Raw genomic sequence first — 21,787 nt, 5'->3', positions numbered from 1 at the left:
ATGAATATATATGTACATATGCCCCTACAATCCAAAATGTTCGATGATAATGCTCATATATACGAGTGTATGCTAGCTCCTAATAAATGCCCCACAAACCTACCCTTCTGTATGCACTCGCTCGTCCTGCTGAACGAGTTGGTATAGCGCTTTGCAACAGGTTGTATGCGAAGTCCTAAAAACCTCCTTTGAATGGTCAGTTGGCTCTAATCCAATTTCAGATTGCCGAAAATCCACATCCGGAGGCTATTTGCATTTCGACCACTTTTTCTCATTTCTTCCATTCGTTCCCCTAAATAATTGCTTGAATAATGAACGGAGACTTCAATTAAATTCCAGCATGTTTTCGTCTTTTCCTCTTTTTTCAGGTTTCGTGGTTCAAAAACGAGGCCAAATTCTACGAGTTCGTGAACGGGAGGATACCACCATTCCGGAATTTCAGCATAGACGGAGCCGAAATTGACGTAAGTATGGGCTTAATACCACCGTCAGGTGATTTGATTTATATTTAATAATTCACTTATTCGTTGTCGACAACGAGAGCGGTCCTTATCAAGGTAGTTAGCACGTTTTCACAGCGGGCATAAAATGCGGATCGGAAAAGTCATTCCTTTTTGTTATGCATGACTGAGCGACAGAAAAAATCGATTTCCTAAATTTTTCTCCAGAGTCGTGCTGGGTTGACCGAGAAAATTTCATGCAGTGTTAACGTTCATGTTAGATACTCATTGCAGATATGGTTAGATTTATTTGATTTGCAAACAATAGCGGTCTAGGGGTTTGATGGTTTAAATCCTCCGCTTGAAGGCTACCCAGAACAAATGACCCAAACAAACAAAATGCGTAAATAATTAGTTGGCCATTTTTTGTATCCTTTGTAGAAATCGAAAGTTCCATTTTTGCAGAATAATGACAGGTGATTTGTTCCTTCTGTTCGAAAAGGATTTGTTTTCTTGTAGTTTAAGCGAAATTTCAAGGCCATTTACTCGTGTTAGGGCACACTGCGTCAATCACACCCACCGCAATATCGTTCACCGTTACCAGAAATGCGCGTCTGGTTCCCTTCTCGAGGCGCACTGCTTTGCGTCAAGTGCTCTTGGGGCGAATCATTCGTCGGCCATTTTGAGAGAGTGGATTCCCCTGCCTGGCATAGGAAGCCATGCAATTGTCAGCCCTCCTTAATGTGTCTCCTATTCAATGCCACGCTTTCGGTACTCTGGCTGTTATTGCAGATAAAGAAAGTACGACGACCTGTCAGACTGGGAACCTTAATTCTGTTGGCATTTATTTTCAGTGCAAATTTACCTGCCTGTCTTTCTACATCCAAGGCCATTTGACCAAAGTCTATGACCCAGTGATAGAGCAAACAGATGTGCGTAGTTGAGGAGTTTAAGAAAACATGTCATTGAACTCCTCCATGTCCGCCGGACAAGGCAGCATGAAGAACGTCACCAATAATAAGAAGAAATAACATCGGTGAGAACCCAGGCGCGAAGAACGCCAAGATTCTTCGCTTTGGACCTAACATTCCATACATATTTTTTGCTCTGGTAATAGCTATTGGTTTGTCCGGAATGCTCTTCCTGCCTAGATCACACCAGATAACTCCCAGTTCACGCTGTCAGAAACGGTAAAGAGGAAATTAATTTTTTTTAGAAATTAATTAATTATCCCAAAATGATCCGTAGGGAGGGTGAAACCGGACTGTTCTCTGTCCAAGTTTTCGAGGTTTTCTTTGATGCGTACCAGGATTATTTTAACTATTGTCTTGGCGACGGCAAGGAACGCGTCACATTCAAAGCAGGTACCCTTCTTTTCAATCTTAATAATGGCACACTTCTCCCACTCTCTAGGAAAGGTGTCGGACTCCCAGCATTTCCAAATGAATTGAAGTAGCTGATTTGCAGAAACTGTAAGGGCAGCGATAAATAACTCATCGAGCCCAACGGATTTACTCTCTTTCGAGTACGTTGATCACCGAGATGTTTTTGCTCCCGCTTCGAGAAACAATCTGCATGTCGCGGTGACTAGTCATTTAATCTACAAGAGGCGAAACTTCACCGGATGTGAAACCGTGATGAAGTGTCCCTTACACCTCTTTAGCTGCTCGTATAACTGGTCGAAAAGTCTATCGTGAATGCTCCTCCAATCATGGAAAGTGTTGTAATCAAATGTAAGTTATTTTGTGATGCGGTATATATATCCGAAATCATTACTATCGGCAGCAACTTCTGCTTTCTTCAAATTTCCGCAAGGGGCACACTGCGTCCAATATCGGGGAATGGGAAGCTGGGAACAAAGAACCTCCACACAAGCAATGCATTAAAGCCCTTTATGCTGAACTTAAGGGGGCTCCCCATACAATAAAAGAGGGGTGCAAACTTTCCCTTCGACGAGCACGTGGGATATCAAATAAATTTGTACTCTACGAAACAGGTGTTACTTTTGACATTGCCAGCGATGGAGAGGAGTGGGGGGAGCCTAAAAGTGTTAACTATTTTAAGGTCCCGTTCCCAGAAATTTCCGACCCGGAAAATTAGAAAAAAATACGGCCGCCCATACCCATGGTTTCTATGCTTCAAAATACTCTCCACTAAGATATCTATAATAATAATAATCGTTGGCACAACAATCCATATTGGAACAGGGCCTTGAAGTGTATAATGTATAATATATAATGTAGGAGGCAATGTGGTAAGTATTGCGCTCGCCTGAGATTATTATCCTGATTTGACACAGGTATCCATTCACAGCTGAGTCGACTGGTATCCTACGTCAAATCACGATACAAATCCCACTGCCACCAGCGAGATTTGAACCGCGACCTTCCATACGACAGCCTCGCGCTCTAACCACTCAGCTATCCGGACACCCTATATATTTTTACAGTAAGATATCTGGTCAAATAAAATTAATAATAGAATACGAATGAATTTTTAAAATTTGCCGAGTTCCCGCTCATTTTAACCTTCATCCTAGACCCATAAAATTGGAGTAATGTAGGTTATAATGTTAGAAAATCTGGTGGAAATCCCACAATTACTAACAAAGTTATATTAGGCCAAAGTTGCCTCTTTAACATTAAATTACTACTTCCAAAAACAAAATGTTAACATCACATTGCAATGAATATCGAGTATATGAAACAAATGTACCCTACGAGTTTTATACAAATAGAACCAACGATTACAAAATAATATTAGAGAATAGATCAACAAAACCTTTCATACATGAAACGCCGAGCGCCCGGTTTCCGACTTGGTATAATAGGAAAAATGACGCTCTTGTACCAGCCCTCCGATAATAAACATGATAAGCTGATGATGAGGTCATAAACCTTGGTCGCCATCTCATTTTAGTAGTTCCGCAGGCGTTCCATCCACACTAGGCAGCGTTTTTAGTACATCCTTGATTTCTCCAAGTGTTGTTGGTGGGACAGGTGCTAGCACAGCCTCTGTTCCTTCGATGGGCGGAGATTAGATTGTGGTATTGGGCAATTCTTCGAAATATTGAGCCCATCGTTTTTTTAATTACTCAATGTTCTCAAGAATGTTACCAGCTGCATCCCTGCAAAATATGATTCAGGGTAAGAATGCTGCTGTCATTTTGAGATGTTGGCATGCTTTAGTTTCTTCTCATACAGATTTTTCCAACGGCTGCTTGGCTTTTGTGAGTGACTCTCGCCGATAGCCTGTTAATCTGAAACTCTTCGTTAAGAAACCGTGTGTCCGATGATTTTCTCTGCACCCATCCAGGTTGCGTCTTTTAGTTGACTCAACCTCCCGTTAATGCTGTCGGCTTGCTGGTATCGATTTAGCGTCTGAAGCATTTTTCTAACGATCCAAGATATATCACAGCTATTTCTTTATTCCGAACTTTTTTAAAATCGAACCTAATAGCGGGGGTGAGCCTACTGCTGATATTATTTGCTATCCGGCATTGATATCTAACTCTAATGAAATATTGGTCGCTGTCGCAGGGTACGTGCTAGATGCAGCGCATTTCACAATTGTAATGATCTAACTGGGATTAGGAGATCAGGTCGATCATCCTGAGTGGCCGATAACGACCTAGAGGGCAGAGCTATCCCTAAAATTTAAACAAATTGGCTAAATTGACCGTAAAGGTCCGCCCACAAAGATTGAAGCTCCATCAAAGTGCTCGGTCGACACGTTCTTGCACGCCTCTGTGCTAGCCAGGCTCGGGAATGTGGGGGGTCCTTTGAGCGCTTTGATCCCTCACGCTTCATTACTCAAAACAACGTGTCTATTCCGATGAGTGGGTCCGCACCGGATTCTAAACTCGACATTAAGACGGATTTCGCGACGGCCTATCGAAGGACAAACAGAACGCGAACTAAAATTGGAAATTAAAAGAAAAAAAAGAAAAAACGGCTCCACCGCGCGCGTGGAGATGTAAGTCTCCGGACCCGAGTGCCGCGATCAAGGAGGGGAAGATTCACGACAGTTCACTGTCTCAATGATCGTCCCTTCTGCCTCAGATCTTGTATGAGGCACGGTCTCTGAGGTTCCCATCCTACCTCGACATCCTCAGGCCGGTTATTCACTTTGAGGATGTCCCATTTAAAACAGTTCCGCGGGGGGGAAAGGAGGATTTGAAAGGGAGGAAGTCCTCAAACCACCATCACACTATTCACACTTCATTGTTCAAATCAATTTCATAACAATTATTAAAAGTAAAGAAAATGAAGATAAAATTACACAAAGGAAAAGAAAATCAATAAAAGAAAAATAAGAAAAGAAATAATAAAAAAATAAAAAAAAAATAAGAAAAAGAAAAATAAAAACAATAAATCACCCCTAGTCATCATTCCGAGCTCGGTTGGCGGCTGGTTTACAAAGTTCTAAAAACAAATTGATTCAGGAAAACAATTATAAAAAAAATTAATTTCATTTAGATTTGAGTATTATTAGCAGGCGTATTGCTTTAACTCTTACGTAACGATTAATCATTTATGCTAGAATCAGCACGTTTCTCACTGTACAACTGTGTCTTTCTGGGATTTATCCACTATTTTCGACACTCACGATCCATCCCGTCACAAATTGAATCACATCACTTTCGTCAGCTTGAATTTCTTCATAATTCTTCCCTCCAAATGTCAATTCTTACTTTCTCTCCTTCCTTTCTCTCGTCCGGGCTACTTCACCTCACTTCTTTTCCTTTCTCCCACGACCCGCGTCAACAATTTATTCTTTTCCTCTCCTTAAATTCACTTGCTGCTCTTCCTCTTGTGCTTCTTAAACCTTCCAAGTTCTGCCAACGCCAAATCCAAAAACTCTTTCCTCTCCTTTCCTTCACACGGCTCCTCCACTCCCTCAGAAAAAGACTTTTCTCCTGCTTCTTTTGTTTCGGCCCGCTCATCCACTTCAAAAGCCAAAATCCAACTCCCCCGTTCTTTTTCTCGGCACCGCTTCAACGCTCCCAAAACCAGACCCCTCACCGTTCTTTCCTCGCGCACCGCTTCTATTCCCGCTACATAGCCTTTCTCACCCGCTAGGCAATGTTGCGGCAACATGCGCATGCGCCTGCGGATGTGGCAAATCATCCGCCCATTGTCAATATCAATTCGCCCGAATGCATTCAATAATGTACAATCTGCGGCGAACATTAAGGCAATTGCACACTATTAAATGCATTGTTTCAGCAAATTAATTAAGAAAGAGCCGAATGAGATTCCGCTCCCGTCGCGCAGCCGCGGTCACTACACAATGAAGATGGGATTAATTTGGCATGCAGTAAAAAAATCGGTGAGATCCTTACGTTTCTGTTGCAAGCGAATTCCGCGAACCTGGAGACCATGAAAGTCGCCAAAAATCATTTTAGCGTCAAGGGCAGTGAATCAAATACCGACTCAAGGTGACTATAGAATTGGTTTTTTACTGATTCCACCTTTTCTTCCATTAGAAGATATATATTGATTAGATAGCTAAACGTTGAATTAACTAGTCTTTGAAATTCCGGTGAAAATCTTGTGGATGTGAAAAGCTGCGTACCGCTTTTGCATTCCAGAATTTTTCCGCTTTTGAAATTAATGCGTTTTTGATGGTTAAAAACCTCACTGCCTAATAACTTCATTCCCCCGACCACCATGATATCTATTTTGTTCGAACAAACAAACTGATTCTACCTTCTTCCTTTTAGTCAATGAATTCCCCGAATACGTATTTCAGCAGCCACTTGCTGCCTCCGTCAGTGGAATATCTTGTACTTTTCGATCTATTTAATGAATGCTCTAAGTTTCCAGGTCCCAAACTCGTAGTGGTTTTTCAGTTGCTGTCATTATTGTTATATTTTCGATCCGATCCAGGCCTCATTTTCGGTTTCTAAGGCAATATATACTGGGAACAGATTATAAGCTCATAGCATCGCCCTCTTTACATTGCATTTCTGGATCTAGAGGGAGCGTTTGACCGTGTCCAAAAAGAACTCATCTGGTATGCCCTACGGCAACACTTAGTGCCAGAAGACCACGTGCGCTAGGTTCAATTGCTCTACCACGATAAAGTTCCGCTTCGCGTCTCTGTTGGTGTTCATCACTGAAGCACCCTCTCACCGCGCCCTCTCTTCTTACGGACACAGTCACACGGGATATCCAACGTCCAGCGCCCTACACATTGCTTTATACAGACTATGTTTTCCTAGCATCTGATAGCAAAAATTATCTCGAACAACTTGTCTAAAAATGGAATGATCGCCTCATGCAACACGGTCTCAGTTTGAATTTAAACAAAACTGAATTTTTGACGACCGATCCCCATGAAACAGGCAAAATCACTGTCAGCGGCAGTGATCTACCCAGAACTGAGCGATTTAAATACCTCGAATCAAAGCTATCAGCCAATGGAAAACTGCGTTATGAAATTGCTTCACGAATTAACGCAACATGGATGAAGTGGCATTCCATAACTGGTATTCTTTGTCATCGACGTATCAACGAATGTCTCAAATCTAAAATTTACCGCAATGCCGTCCGTCCTGTCGTCCTCTACTGTTCTGAGTGTTGGCCGACTATAAAAACAATGAACGGTGTCTTGCGGTAATGGAGACGAAAATGTTGCGTTGGACTAGTGGCGTGACACGCCTTGATCACCTTCGAAATAAGGATGTCCGTGATCGATATGGGGTTGTACCAATCGTGGAAAAAACGCCAGAGAGGCGTTTTCAATGGAATGGTCACGTAATTCGCGCTAACAAGAATTCATTTGTCAAGATCTGAACATCGAAGTGGATGGTAAACGTCCAAAAGGCCAGCCGAAACAACGGTGGCTTGATATGCTGGATGGGGATTTAAGAGCCTCGGACAAAGGCTGAAGAAAAAGAAGAAGGACAACCCCCAACCTGGCGGACCAGTTGGCTCATCTCTGTTTTACGGCACAGAGAATTCGCCGTTCATTCTCTCTCGTATGCTGCTTTATATTGTGCAAGCACTAACAGCATAGGGGTAAGAGTAAGATTTGGTAGTTTGTAGAGCCGTAGGAATTATATGACGCTGCATTAACCAAGTATTTGTTGAGGATTGAAATGTCGATTCTGTAAATCCCCCTGAAACACATACTATCCGTCAACATCCGAAAATGATAACGTCGATGTTCATGTATGAAGAATTTAATGGATTTAGCGCTTTCTAAATTAAACTCATTAGTGAGATATAACGTAATTTATAACGAAATAGATTTTTCAGCCTCTTATTTTCTAGTGTTGTTGCACACAAAACGTTACGTTAAAATACCATTAAATGGAGGAGATTGTTGACTTTATTGAATATAGCAGGTCGGAAACCGGAAACAATGATAGGTTTTCTGGAGTTTTTATGCAATGCGTGGGCACACGATGGTTCCATTTGTACATATGCATTGAGTACGTCCGATCACCTCAACGTGGTACTAATTTTTTTGGTAATATCTTAGGTTGTAGTAATTCCTCTCAAAAGCGGAACCTATTACCTATAGAATTATAACTTTGTTAATAATAGTAAATTTTCCACTTAATTTTCGAGGATCATGGTCAATATCATGGCCTACATTATTGCACAATATTATCGTTGAATAACCGACTTATTGGTTGTTCGGTTTGCAAAATAAACAATAATAAATTATTGTTAACTCTGTTTGGACAGATATCAAGTTGGAGAATATTTTGCGGCCTAGATACGGTGTATAGGTACCATCAGAAACTTCTAATTTTTTTTGGTTGGGTAACTTTTCATAACAGATGTTTGAAATAAATTACCACTTTATAATCCCCCTACTCCTCCTCCCGCATCTGGCGTCAAAACTAATATATGTGGCGTGCATGAAAATCACTAATTAAGACCTTTCATGGGTATGTTTGGAGAAAGAAATATTTACACAAATCGGGATCCAAGTCACTTAGTTATACTAAACTGACTATGCTAGAAACGAAGCTTGGGCATTTTCTCATTAAAAGCAGTAGTCAAAAGACAGTAAAAATCAGAGCGTTTTTATAGCTGAACACAGCCCCGTAAAATTTAAATAAAGGAAGGGAGGAGTGAGTGGAAACTATAAAACTCTCGGTTGTATATTTTTATAAGTCATGTCGACTTTATCGTCCTTTTAAATAGATTTAACGGCAGCTTTGGTTTCCAATTAAACTACTCAATTAGAAAGTACAAACAATATGTTATATGTCGGAAAGGGGCTTGAATCAAATATTGATCAGCATAATTAAGGCAAGGAGGAATTTGTCCATTTTCTGTTCCTGCTTATATTTTAAATTATGAACTACGGATAAATTAATAAAATTCAGGGTAGCGTTTCAAACTTTCAAGCAAAGCACCAGTCTTGACCTCATTTCCAATTTCTCTTTGATTCATAAATTAAGGTGGCAGCCTAATGGAAGGCCAACGGTGAAGTTTGCTAACAAGCTCGTTGTTTGTATGCCATAAAGTTTCTTGGCAAAAATGCTTCTGTCGATAAATAAGCCAACGCTATAGTGCTCCGTCAACTTCGTCCGAACTTTAATGACTTGAAGGCGAGAATATTACGTTTCTTTAGTTTCAAAACCTGCTCAATATTCAACATGCAAACATTACCTAATAGTTTCACACTATCGGTCTTTCTGTACTAGCGTTTCGGAGAGGACTTTTGCTTTTGGTACTACTGGCTTGATGTGCTATACTCGTATGTATTTAGACTTGAGCTAGATTACTGTAGATTTCGAACTGCAAATGGTTAGTTGGTTGCAGTTGAAAAGAACCCAAGAGGTTATAATAGTAAATCTTCATTGCATGTAGTATATACATAAATATCAACACATCCCCTTTTCTCACAGTCCCAAGTAGGCATTAATTATCCATTAGGCCAATCTATCCTTAAACTCAATCTAAAAAGTCAAAACCATAATTAATTCAGTATGCTTTTACCGCCTAACAAATCAGCTATATATGGAAATGCGGTTTAATCATAACGAGTAGGGTAAGTGTGGGTTATAATTGTATCGAATTGTCACCTTGCTTGGAGAACCTAAAATTGACAGCAGAATCACTCATATTCTCCAACTTTAATTGTTGTTGGGTGGAATGGAATGTTACAAAGTACTTAAATTTACATATTCATATCTTCATTTGTCAATATTCGTAGTTACCCATCAAACTATGAAGTGATAATATATAATGCATATATATGGAGCTATAACGGCTGGTGTACTTGGTACTGTTCAACATCCTCCTCTTCGCAGTTGCATAACCTATAATATAAGTGGACTTGGCGATTGAGGAGTCCAAAAACAAATTTTCGATATGTCCTCTGTAAATGGAATTCTTTTTCCAGATGTAGATCTTCTGTTAGACTCAAGTAACATTAGCTTGATATAATTGATAAGAGGATTGTTTCCCAAAGAAAAAGTCATGAAAATAATGCGCTTGATCAAGTACCCCCTTTCTCCTTCATGACGTGCGATAGTGATCCCCAATTTTTCGGCGGCTCTACTGTGCATGTTGTTGTTTGCAAAAACTATCCTCACCCGTCTATTGACAGATTCTAAATTAGTATTACTCCACTGTATCCCACCCAACATATTATATAGAAAGATAGGAATGGTGGAGGCTTTGATCGCTATGAATGTTTTTTACCTAACAGCTCCGTTGTCGGGAAAACATCTAGGCGCCGTTCAAATTCCCTAAGCAACAGATTTAAATATTGCTGCTCGCACTACGCCGAAGTATTTGTGCATATCGTCCGAACCAATGCCCTCCATTTCGATGTTCTTTTGGCTGTATCCATTCATCCGACGTTTCTCAAAACCCAACTGCATGCCGATATCCCTGAACTTAATGATGATGTTCAGCAAGGAGCAAAGTTTATTCTCGTCTTTGGCATAAAATTTGATGTCGTTTCGACAACATTCGATGTTTAGTTTGGAACCCGAATTTGCTTAATGCGAACGAACCGGGTTCAAAGCCAAACAAAACCACAGCGGGCTTAAAAACTGGTTTTGCAAGATTCCACACATGATTGGTATCTTTTGTTGAGTAGAAACAAATAGAATGGTAAATTCTTTCTGGGCATACTTCTCTGATTTGCTCCGAGATGCTGATTTTGAAGGCGAATAACCGTGGCAGCCGAGAACATAGACCGGACTATGAGCCTATTTTTCAGTAATTTCGCTAGCTAACCAATAAGCCAAAAATTCTGTCAACGGCAGCGATGATGTTATTAATTGCTGAAGTAAACTTTAGTTTTGTTATCTTTGGCCGAGCGTCTGGGATAATCTATTCATGTTCTCTGAAGCGAACAAGGTCTCATTATAAATTGGGTCGACATCCTCAGCTACTAAACTTGTCCTGATTACTGGGTTCAACGAATGCCTTACAGTGGAGTTCTTAAGTTGCTCCTTTGACCATTCCGACAAAATGGACGACTTCGTACCGAATTGAAGCGAAACTTTTTGGAAGATTTGTTGCCTATTTGGTAGAGTAACTTGGTTTTTATTCACTGTCACCCGGTACTGGTTGATAACGTTCTGTTTGGGAACATGACTTAGTTTCGAAAATCGGGTTATGAAGCGTCTTGGAGTCAATGTCTATACTCTGATGGATTCCGTTCCAAATCCGTGACATGGTAGTTTCGTTCAGTTGGTTTCTCCAAACCACACGACGCCTAGGTCTTCCGTCCCTGGTAGTTGGTGACATAATCGCCAAAACTTCTAAGTGCGAAGAGCCACTCTGATGCTGTTGAGAAAATCTCAACCATGTTGGGTACTCTCTTTAGGCTCCTGGGGTCCCTTTTATATATTTTAAATTGATATTCCCCCTTCCGTGTATTGGGGTAGCAGTCAACCCTGCAACAGAGCCCTAATGCTGCAGTATCCCATGGTTTTCACTAAAAGTAGGGAAGATTTGAAGGGGTGTCGCTAAAATACAATGTAACGTCACTGCAATTCATCCAATAGGCTCGCCAATTCCTTCACCGCGGCTTACAGAAAGAAAGAACAGTTTTTAGAAAGACGAACATAAATGAAACGTTCGGTTTTTCTGCGACTTCTTATTTACAAGATTAACTTGCAATATTCGTTGCTAACCCGGTGGGTCATTTCATTCTCCGCAACCCATGATACGCCCTTGTCGCATGCAGTTCTGCGTTTGGAAAACAGGTCGAGATTACCTAGATATACGAGGTATATATATGGTTACGATTTTATATAATTAATATATATTAAAAAAGCCCACGGACCCTCTTCCCGCCCAACCGGGCCGAGCGGCGACCAACCTGAGGATGGGCTGAAGGCAACATCCAAAGGCCTGCATCACAGCGATGATGCATTTTAACGCAAAGTGTGTGCGACCATGCGAAAATGTATTACCACATCCCGATTGTCGCAAACACTTCAGCGAATGACGCAGAGGTTCTACACTACAGAGACATGGATCTTATATCGAAGACAGTGCGGATCAAGACTGAAACCCATTAGGTCAGATTGTTACCGGATAGGACTCTTCGGACTATAGCACAGGTTGCAAGGATAACCGCTTTTTGCATCTCCATGTATAGTCCAGCCCTAAGATCGAGCGTTTTCAGCGCTTTATGTATTATAAGTTCTGCGGGACTAATCCCGTCGCTGAAATTACTACTGGGACTACTTCGATTTTTGTAGTCTCCAGGTCTGCTTCATATCGTCTGCCAAGAGGCCGTAGTTCCGGATTTTTTCGTGCTGTTTTTCAACAGTGTTCCGGTCCAACGGTACGGCTACATCGATTATAAAGCACGCTCGTTTTTCCTTCAGAAACAGAACTAGTTCGGGTCTGTTATGATTAACACTGTGATCGGTGGCAATAGTGTGATCCCACAGTAGTTTGACCCGATCATTTTCCAAGATTCTCTGCGGAGTATACTTATAGTAAGAATGGTAGGTTGCCACTAAGTTATACTTCAACGCAAGGTTTTGATGGAGAATCTTGCAGACGGAGTTATGACGATTGGTGTACTCGGTACCGCTCAACATCCTGCACGCAGATGTTATGTGCTGGATGGTCTCCTCTTCACAGTTGCATAACCTACAACTGGAGTTGGTGATTGAGGAGTCGTGAAGAATGTACCGTTTATAATTTTTTGTTGGGAGCGAAGCATCCTGAATTGAAGTTAGGAATGCTTCGATCTCATAGAAAAGTACACCATTAGTCAACCATTTGTTGGAGGCTTCGATGTCAATGCCTGACAACAACAAATTTTTTATATGACCTCCGTGAATGGGTTTCTCTTTCCACATGTCGATCTTCTGTTGGACTGAAGTAACATTCGACATGGGATCCCATTCTCTGCTTCTCAAGTTCAAAGGAGATAATTTATTATCTGCCATGACGGTAGCCTGATGTATTTGGCTAGAGGATTGTTTCTCATAGAAAAACTCACGAAGAGAATGCACTTGATTGCAGTGCAACGTTTTTAAATCAAGTACCCCCTTCCTCCCTGATGACGTGGGATAGTGATCCTCAATTTTTCGGCAGCTCTATTATGCATGTTGTTGTTTGCAAGAACTACCCTTACCCGTCTATTGACAGATTCTAAATCAGTATTACTCCACTGTATCACACCGAAAGTGTATAGAAGGACGGGAATGGCGAAGGTGTTGATTGCCATGATTTTATTTTTCCCGTACAGCTCAGTTTTAAGGACAAGATCCAGACGCCGTTCAAATTCCCCCAGCAACTTAGATTTGATTATTGCCACAGCAGGTGTTGTTGCTTGCAATATGCCGAGGTATTTGTAGACGTCGTCCGAATCCATGCCCTCAATTCGGATGTTATTTTGGCTGTATCCTTCGTTGTCGGTGTGTTTTTCCCGAACAATTGTTTTTATGCGACATTTCTCCAAACCCAACTGCATGCCGATATCCCTGCTGAACTGGATGGTGATGTCCAGCAAGGAGCGAAGTTGGTTCTCGTCTTTGGCATACAATTTGATGTCGTCAATGTACATTAAATGGCTCAATGTACATTTTAACAATATGCCATGCTTGACTTGGAACCCGTATTTGCTTTCATGCAAAAGATGGGATAGCGGATTCAAAGCCAAACAAAACCACAGTGGGCTTAGAGAGTCGCCTTGGAAAATGCCACGCCTGATTGGTATCTCTCCTGATGTTTGCGAAGATACCGATAGCTTCGTGCTCCAATTCTTCATTACTGTTCTCAGTAGAAGAACGACATTCGAATTGATTTTGATATAATACATTAATAAGTATATATATTAGGTTGTTGCAATTGAAATGGCCCACTCGATTCAAATACTTCTCCCAACAAGATTCAAGAGCATGTATGTCATGCTTAAAAAACTGGTGGTTGGCGAAAGGTCCGGTGAATATGGTGGATGAGGGAGAGTTGCATACTGCAATTCGTTCAACTTTTGACCGTTGTTTTGGATACATGAGGTCGTGCATTGCCGTGAAGGAATATCACACCAATCTCGGCCGTTGAATACTCAATTTTTGGTACATTTCTTCGAGTTGGCAACAGTATTTCTGTGAATTTATCGTTTCTCCAGGTGCCAGAAAAGAATAATGGATAACTCCAACTGTAGACCATCAAATAGTCACCATTACTTTCTTCGGATGGAGGCTCGGTTTCGGCATATGCTTCGGTGGCTCATCAGTACCTAGCCATTGCGCCGATCGACGACGATTGTTGTAAAATCACTTTTCATCACATTCTGTGCAAAAAGGAGTTGCTTCTATAGCGGGAGAGTAAAGAACTACAAATGTCCATTCGAAGCGCCATGTTTTGCTCCGGCCTGTGGTACCCATTTGTCCAGGTTTTTCACCTTTCCAAGTTATTGCAAGTGCCGGGAAACTGTCGAATGGTGTACGCCCAATATCTGCAATGTCTTTCACAGACTGACGTGTGTCGGATTCGCCTTGCACACGCAGCTCATCGTTCTCAATCGATGGTCCTGGATGCCCATGTGGCTCACTTTGAAGGTTTACATCACCTGACCGGAATTTTTCGAACCACCGCCGTGTGGTTCGTTCGCTTACCGTATCAACTCCAAATGCGCTGTTAATGTTCCTGGTCGCCCCCGCTGCTTTATGACCGAGTTTGAGCTCATACAGAAAAGTATCCGTTTTTGGCTCTTTTCCATCCTTTTTTCCTTTCTATGCCCTGTTATCCCAACGATCGTCAAAACGGAAATGACTACTTGATTAAATGTAGGAGTATTTATATTTCATTATCTGACAACAACAGCGCCAACTGGTGGTGGTTTGATGCAGGAAAATCGCAACTAAATTCACTTGATTGCCAAACCGGCAATTTCATATGCAAGAACCTAATATATAACATGAAGAGGAACAATAAATAAACAAAAATCTAACTACATATCACCCTCAGTAGGAGTAGATAGCTTACTCTATGCTTAAAACTAGGAAGACAGATAGATAGAGAGACCTATCTGCATGGCGTTTTAGTACCAGCGTAGCCACGTAGTGGCCCAGAAAAATTAATGTAGAGTTGCGAATTTTACTGCACAAGTTCCCGAACTATTTGTAGATTTATCATGCAAAATGACCTTGGCCTTATACTACTTGGAGAGTGAGTCGGTTATCATTGCGGAAAGAAGAGTAAATTACAAAGCATTATTCGAGAGTGTTTGTAATGAGTAAAGTGAATAATGTTAAGGGTTCCTAGATGGAACGAAAACGTAAAGTGAACACAATATAGAACCAACAATTTTGAAAGTATAACTGACTATAATGTGCAAGTCGAAATTGAAACAGAGTTACAGGCGGAGGTTACATCTAGGTCTTGAAATGAGTTTAGATATGACTTGGGTTGTTTAACAAAAGAGTAGAAGAACGGGGGTGGTCAGATAAACTTTATTAGCAGAAACAATTCTCACTGGCCTCTATAGAGTTTTTTAGGTTGTTCGAGTGGTATATTCTCCATTGATCTGTCAATGTTAGGGCCAAACGTGATATACGGTAGAAGCAACATGAATGTATAATGGGGGAGAAATTCACCGAATACGGGAGGAGCGCGGTGTACGTGATGGAGTATGCTGATTAATTGGTAATTTTAGTATCAGGGATGTTTCCTTGGCGAGATTATTGAGCACGTGTTGGGAAACGTGTAAGATACGAACCCGACCTAAATTCGATCAAAACAGAGGGTGTTATTTATCACAAAGAAAAGGGTATCTGCACTTCACCCTTCTCGGCTAAATGGACAAAGGCTGGCAATTTCTCCAATGTAAATTATTTGGGTGTAATCCTGGATTCTAAGTTAAAACGGAGGCTAAACATTGAACTAAGGGAACTAAGACGTGTACAGCCTTCCACGGCTGCAAGGGGATCTTCTTAAAGTAATTGGGTCTCTAGCTGATTCGTCTCATTCTAACGTAAAGTTACACCTGCGATGAGTTGTGAGGTTATCACACAGTATTCTATGGCGACTGATAAAAGATGGTCTGTGGAGTCGCTGCGGAAGCATTCTCAGATGCGTGTGTAGTGTAGACGAGTCGTACGGTTTTTCAGGAATCTCCAACGTTTTCCTGGCGGAGGTATTGGTGATACTGGAGGTGTGTCTATATCTGGGGCATAATCCGAGTACCAAGTGTCATATAGTCATTTTTACAAACAACTAAGAGTTTGGTTTGGTTTGTGTTTGGTAGCGACATCTCAGGCTAGAGCAATGATGCAAGAAAGTGATGAGCAGTCTAGGGGATACTCTCAAAGACACAATTCACTGGCTTTCCAATCATATGAATATAGAAGGGGAATGAACCCGCTAACGGACTTGCCAGATGGCATTCCGCTCTTGACAATCTCTCAGCGGAAAGAGTCTGTGTCTCGCTGGGGACTCTAAACGGTTTAATCTAGTCGCACTATTTAACAGCCGATGGCTAGAGGTGGTAAAATTTTGCACTAATTCGACTAGAATTTGGTCCGACTCGATTATGAAAATATTCGGGACACACGCGCAAAAAAGGCTTGCTGGGAGGAGAGAGAAACCTGTACGCACTGTTGTATGATTGTCCAGAAATATCAAGTCCATGGACACTAGGTAAACAATTCCTTCGTTCCAGGATAGGAGAGCTCTATCCTTTGTAAATACTGCGGGGTTTTTGCTCTCTTCCTGCAGCAGTTACTGCCTGCCTACCTGGAGCTAAAATTTCAGCTGATGTTTGCTTATACAATAGGAGCTGGCTCGCTCTCTGAGGGCCTTTCAACTGAGAGAGGTCGGCAACCGGAAACTTGTCGCTTTAAGTATGAAAAGTTTTGTTGATTGTTTATGTTAGAATCTTTGAGTATACTATGGTTTCATTTACATAATACATAATTCGTATTGAGTACACCTTCAATATATGTAATATCTAGTTTAATGTGGAACTGATTTTTAATCTCTTAGTGAGAAGTAACTTGACTCGAAACCGTCAAATTTGACCTACTTTAACTTTTTATAATAATAAAATTTCCAACAAATTTTCCGACGCAATGCTTTACATTAAAACCTATAATAATGAAAAACTTTGTGGATCTATTAAAGGGGAGGGGTCCACAGTCAATTTTTAAAATATAATAATATAGTATCATCAACTTTATTTGCGTAGCGTAAGCATAAGTTTTTTTAGATGTTTGACTTGGGTAGTATTGTATTGGTTTCTTTTGTATCTAAAATAAAAAAATGGGGAAAGTTACGAAACTAGGCAGAATGCAATAAAGAAAGTTCAACCACGCCGGTGGAATCGGAAAGCTCGATGTCCCAGTACCGCGGTCGTGGGAAGGAAATTCATGACGATTTTCACCCTTATCTTCATTTCTTTTTAGGTCTCCGCTGTTTTTCGCGACCAACAGGTATCCCTCCCATTTTCCACACTTCACAGGTGTCCCAAACTTTTTAGGAAATAATAATTTAATATCACAATTCATTAGTTTCTTACAAGGTAATATTTTTAATAAACTTTTCACAAAGTCCTAGTATGAGGTCATTTCTATAGAATGGGAGGTTTGCAACTTTAATTTAAGGATAAATAAGACAATAATGGCAACACATTTAGCTGCGCGTAGAAGAATTTTTCCTATGATAGAACTACAGATGCATTCCAAATAAAACTTTAAATACAGTCGACTATTTTCGAAACTTGAAGCCAGGTAAACAAAATCCAGCCGCGCGATCCACATTCTTAGCCAAACAACAGTGTAGCTTCAGGTCTTTCTGAAATCTTCCTCCAACTCCTATTCCTTGGAGTAATCTCTACACTTCACAAAGGACAACCTACTAAAGTTGATTAAAAATTTGACCGAAAAATAACCAATGGCGTGCTTGTATTTGTAATGTATTCGTCATCATCAACAACTGGGGTTCAATCTAGGCCTAATCAAGTAAGGAACTGCTAAAGTCTCTTTTTCCACCAGGTCCGCCACCTGCGCAACACCTGTCACGTCCTCCTTTTCTACCATCGATGTTGCCTCTAAAGACTTTTTTCGGCGGGATTAGGCTCATCCATAAGGATTTGACGACTTAATGCCGCAGTCTATTTAGCCCCATATTTTATCCGAGGCAGATGGTCGTGGCACTGCTCATAGGCTTCACCTCTATATAGGTCTCAGAATTTTTCATCCTCTAGACGGCCAAAAATTCTTCAGAGAATTCTTCTCTCGAACACTGTTAAGAATTCGTAATTTTTCTTGTTAAGAGCCCAAATCTGCGAGGTATATATCAGTACTGGCAAAATCGTTGCCTTAAACAGTAGCAGCTTGAATCTTATGGTGAGGCGTTTTAAGCAAAACAGTTTTGGTAAGGTGAAACGCAAATCACTTTTTCCAACGGCCGGTTAAGAGGATGCGTGGCAGAACCACCCCTTGTCTTAGTTTAACAACCGTGGTGAAAAGTATCGAGAGTGGTCCTGCATCACACGTTGGTCAGATTAGTCTAGTTAACCTTATTACATTTAGTGGAATATCAATCGCGTACAGTTTACCTTAACTTTGCGATGAAGATGATGAAACTGGTGGCCATATTCAAACAATTTGTCCATCAATTCCTAATTCAAGAAAATTTGTTGCGTCGGGGATTTGCCTGGAGTGAACGTAAGGCCTCTTTATACTTAAGCAGTTCGGCTTCAATTCTTCCATATCTGCATCGTCTGCAGTTAAGGAAATCTTAAGCTCGCCGATATTTTGACTGTTTAGGAGATCATTATAACACTGAACCCATTCCTTTAATACGGGCGGAAAGTAGATTTCCAATTTGTCTCAAGTGGAGCTGTATTTGGCTTAATTCCGCTAATTTGTTGGAAAAATTTTAGTGCCCGATACGGTTACTCCCTATACTTATGAGCTTACAGGCCTGTTGGTTCTCCGACCCTTACCTTCCGTCTGTAAAGTCACTTCCCCTTTCGACGGAGTTTGGGGTGAGTCTAAGTTCATGCTCACATTGTTTGAGATTACATTATTGCCCGGCATGTATCATTCTTCCGTTCCATTGCTAACACACATCACCAAACCAGTTGTTTCGAATATGTTTGTGACCATACCAATGATGACGTCCTTCAGGTAGTTGTGCAGTTCATTTGTCAATTCATCACATCCAGGACACCTGATAGCTACGGTTATTGTGGAACTTTGTTATGGATGACTTTAGTGTTTTCTTTCACCTGACTGTCAGAGGTGATTCGAGGTGGTTTTGCGATTCGACCCTGAAGCATTATGCAAATGCGATGGTGGGACGAATTTATATTTGCCCCCGTATGACATTCATCATATTCAGGTGACTCCGTTCGATTAAGACGTGGTGAATTTGTTTGAAGGTGGTCAAATCTTGAGCATGTTTGTGTATGGGTCTCTTCCCGCGCAAACCAGATACAACAACTATATCATATGACACTGCTAGCTGGATAATCTGCTAAAATCTGGAAGTTTGGTTATTGGATTCGGAGGATCTATTCCACAGCCTCGTACAAGCTATCCTTCATCGACAATGCAGTCGACATGGATGGACGTAAACAATAATGAGGCATACAGATATTTCTAAACTTACCGTGGAGACGCATGGTGCGTAGCCATTCACTTATATTTTCAAAGCCGATAAAAGCAGGTTTTATTTACTGAATGACTAGTAAAATTTCTCTAAGTAGTCATTCTTTCCAGAAAATCGGTCCGTCCGCTACGCAGTTGCATCAGCCATTCGTGCGGGATGTACAACATTTCTGCCTGGTGCATGTTTAGTTTTCGCTCTCCGGAAGGAAATGTTTCTTTTTCGAAAAATGATTTGGATCCTTTATTTTCTTCGAGGGACTTGGCTCTTATTGGACGATAATGAACGTGAAATTCGTTCGGATGATTATGCAGTGCATCACAAGCAACCTGTCAGAAGTATTGTCAACATGCATTCTTGGGGATATGTACTTGCATGCAACAAGGGATTGGATGTAAATTAAAATTTTGCATTTTTCGCTACAGTGATGTAAACGTTGCGTTGTCATTTAACATGCTGAATTGAAAATTGAGTGGAATCTGAAACAATTACATCTGTATTTTGCCAAACGGCACTGCCAAGCGTATTCTTCAAAATTTTAAGAGGAGAAAAATCATTGCGCATTTTCAACCTCGACGGTAATTGAGGGAGAAAAGTCTGTTGTTAGTGTCATGTATGTGATGCAGTTCACTGGTGTGTGCCCACGTGATTGCTAGCATGTGACATTGAACAGATTTTCATGAGCTGTCGCATGAGATAGAGAAACACACAAGAAAACCATCTAAGCGCCATCGACACATAGACATACCAATACGTTAATCACGTGAGTCAAAGAAACTCAATGACATTCCGTTTTCCTTTGTCGCTGGATCTGCTTCTCCTCTATACTTCTGGCTCAACTCGAGTGAGGCCCCAAGTGTAATCATTACATTTCGAACACTGAGATGAAGGCGATTGTCAAGTCCGGGATTCGAGGAAAAGTTGGAAGAAAATACAAATTTGGGATGGCGATCACAATTTACGGGAAGTTTTTTTTTTTCTCTGATGCAAATAAACCAAATTTGTACCCATTTGGCAATGAGCAAAAAATATGGAAATAATAACCTTGATGAATAATAAATGATGGACAACTTGTCATCGTTGCCTGAAATATTTGTGGGCGAACATTAAAGGCAACATTTAAAGGAATTTGTCAGTTAAGTTGCAAAGTAAGAGAATTGCATTTGTCGACTAAAACATTCTAGGACTGTTTAATGTGGGAAATAGATTCAACCAATCGTCAGAAAATTTGTTTATTATAAAAATCGAAATTGATATGAACTACAATATGTTATATGTCAAATGTAAAATGTCTATAATCTCTTCAATTTATCTTATTTTCGTGTCCTTGAAAGCAACCTTATTGTGGGAATATAGAATAGGTGAGCCACCATGAACTTTTTGCTATTCTTGCTTGGATGTATCTTTATGAACAGAACTTATACTTTTAAGTTCTTTGTGCCTCAACTAACCGCTGAAATATAATTTGGGACGCTTTGTCACATCATTGAAAGAAACAACTACACAGCCCTCCATTCCTTCTCACTTATAAAGAGCCTTTCGAGTTCAAACCAATCATGCCTTCCACCGCATAGTTGGGTTTACCAAATGGTTCGACCATCCAGCGATCCTGAGTGATAGCATAAATTAACTAAGTGTAAATATTGGAACCTGAAAATGGAAGTATATACCAAAGAAAAAGATTAACCAATAATCAATAGCCAACGTCAGTAAGATTTGTATACACGGAAGTACAGGAGGACAAATCTGGCATTTTCAACTTCCTTGTAACTATTGCAGCACGTAATTTGCTCTACATTGGTTCTCTCTATGACAAGTCTCCCCATTCCTTGGAACTTCTACAAAGTGACGAAAGCAGGTATAAATTCTGCGGTTTCAGCTGCCACTATCACTTTATATCATGCGGTGACACTGGGAAATGACAAGTCCTTCTCATTTACCACTACAGCGGTTGGTTTGTCACGCAATTTCCAAAAGTATCATACCATGCCATTATACGGACTTCGAATAAAAAATATATGTATATTGAAGGCCTACTGTCTAGTCGTAGGCAGGATATAACGCTAGCAGGCATTTCAGTTTAAGTAAGGACACGATATCATTTTCCTCAGGAAGTGAGACAAAAATAGCTCGAGTGAGTGAATGGTGGCGCAATCAAAACTTCTGTTGTCACATTTGGCTTTTATGTTCAAATTAATTTATCGATTATTTGAGAGTAAAGGTGGAACGGCAAAAGAGGAATGTAGATGTCTTGAGTTGTTTATTATTTTCTAATCAAAA

At 40.7% G+C, this 21,787-nt stretch overlaps 1 protein-coding gene across 2 annotated transcripts in view; it reads left to right on the top strand.

The window, feature by feature from the left end:
• LOC119653115 overlaps positions 1 to 21,787 on the top strand; it is a 225,259-nt gene that overhangs the window by 111,547 nt on the left and 91,925 nt on the right. For both annotated transcript variants that reach the window (XM_038057639.1, XM_038057640.1), the window contains exon 3: positions 369 to 464. In XM_038057639.1, the coding sequence (XP_037913567.1) occupies positions 369 to 464 (96 nt within the window). The remainder of the gene's footprint in view (positions 1 to 368; positions 465 to 21,787) is intronic.

The sequence above is a fragment of the Hermetia illucens genome, chromosome 3 (genome assembly GCF_905115235.1).
Source record: "Hermetia illucens chromosome 3, iHerIll2.2.curated.20191125, whole genome shotgun sequence".
NCBI classification, from domain to species: domain Eukaryota; kingdom Metazoa; phylum Arthropoda; class Insecta; order Diptera; family Stratiomyidae; genus Hermetia; species Hermetia illucens.
This window is presented reverse-complemented; position numbering and strand designations above follow the sequence as displayed.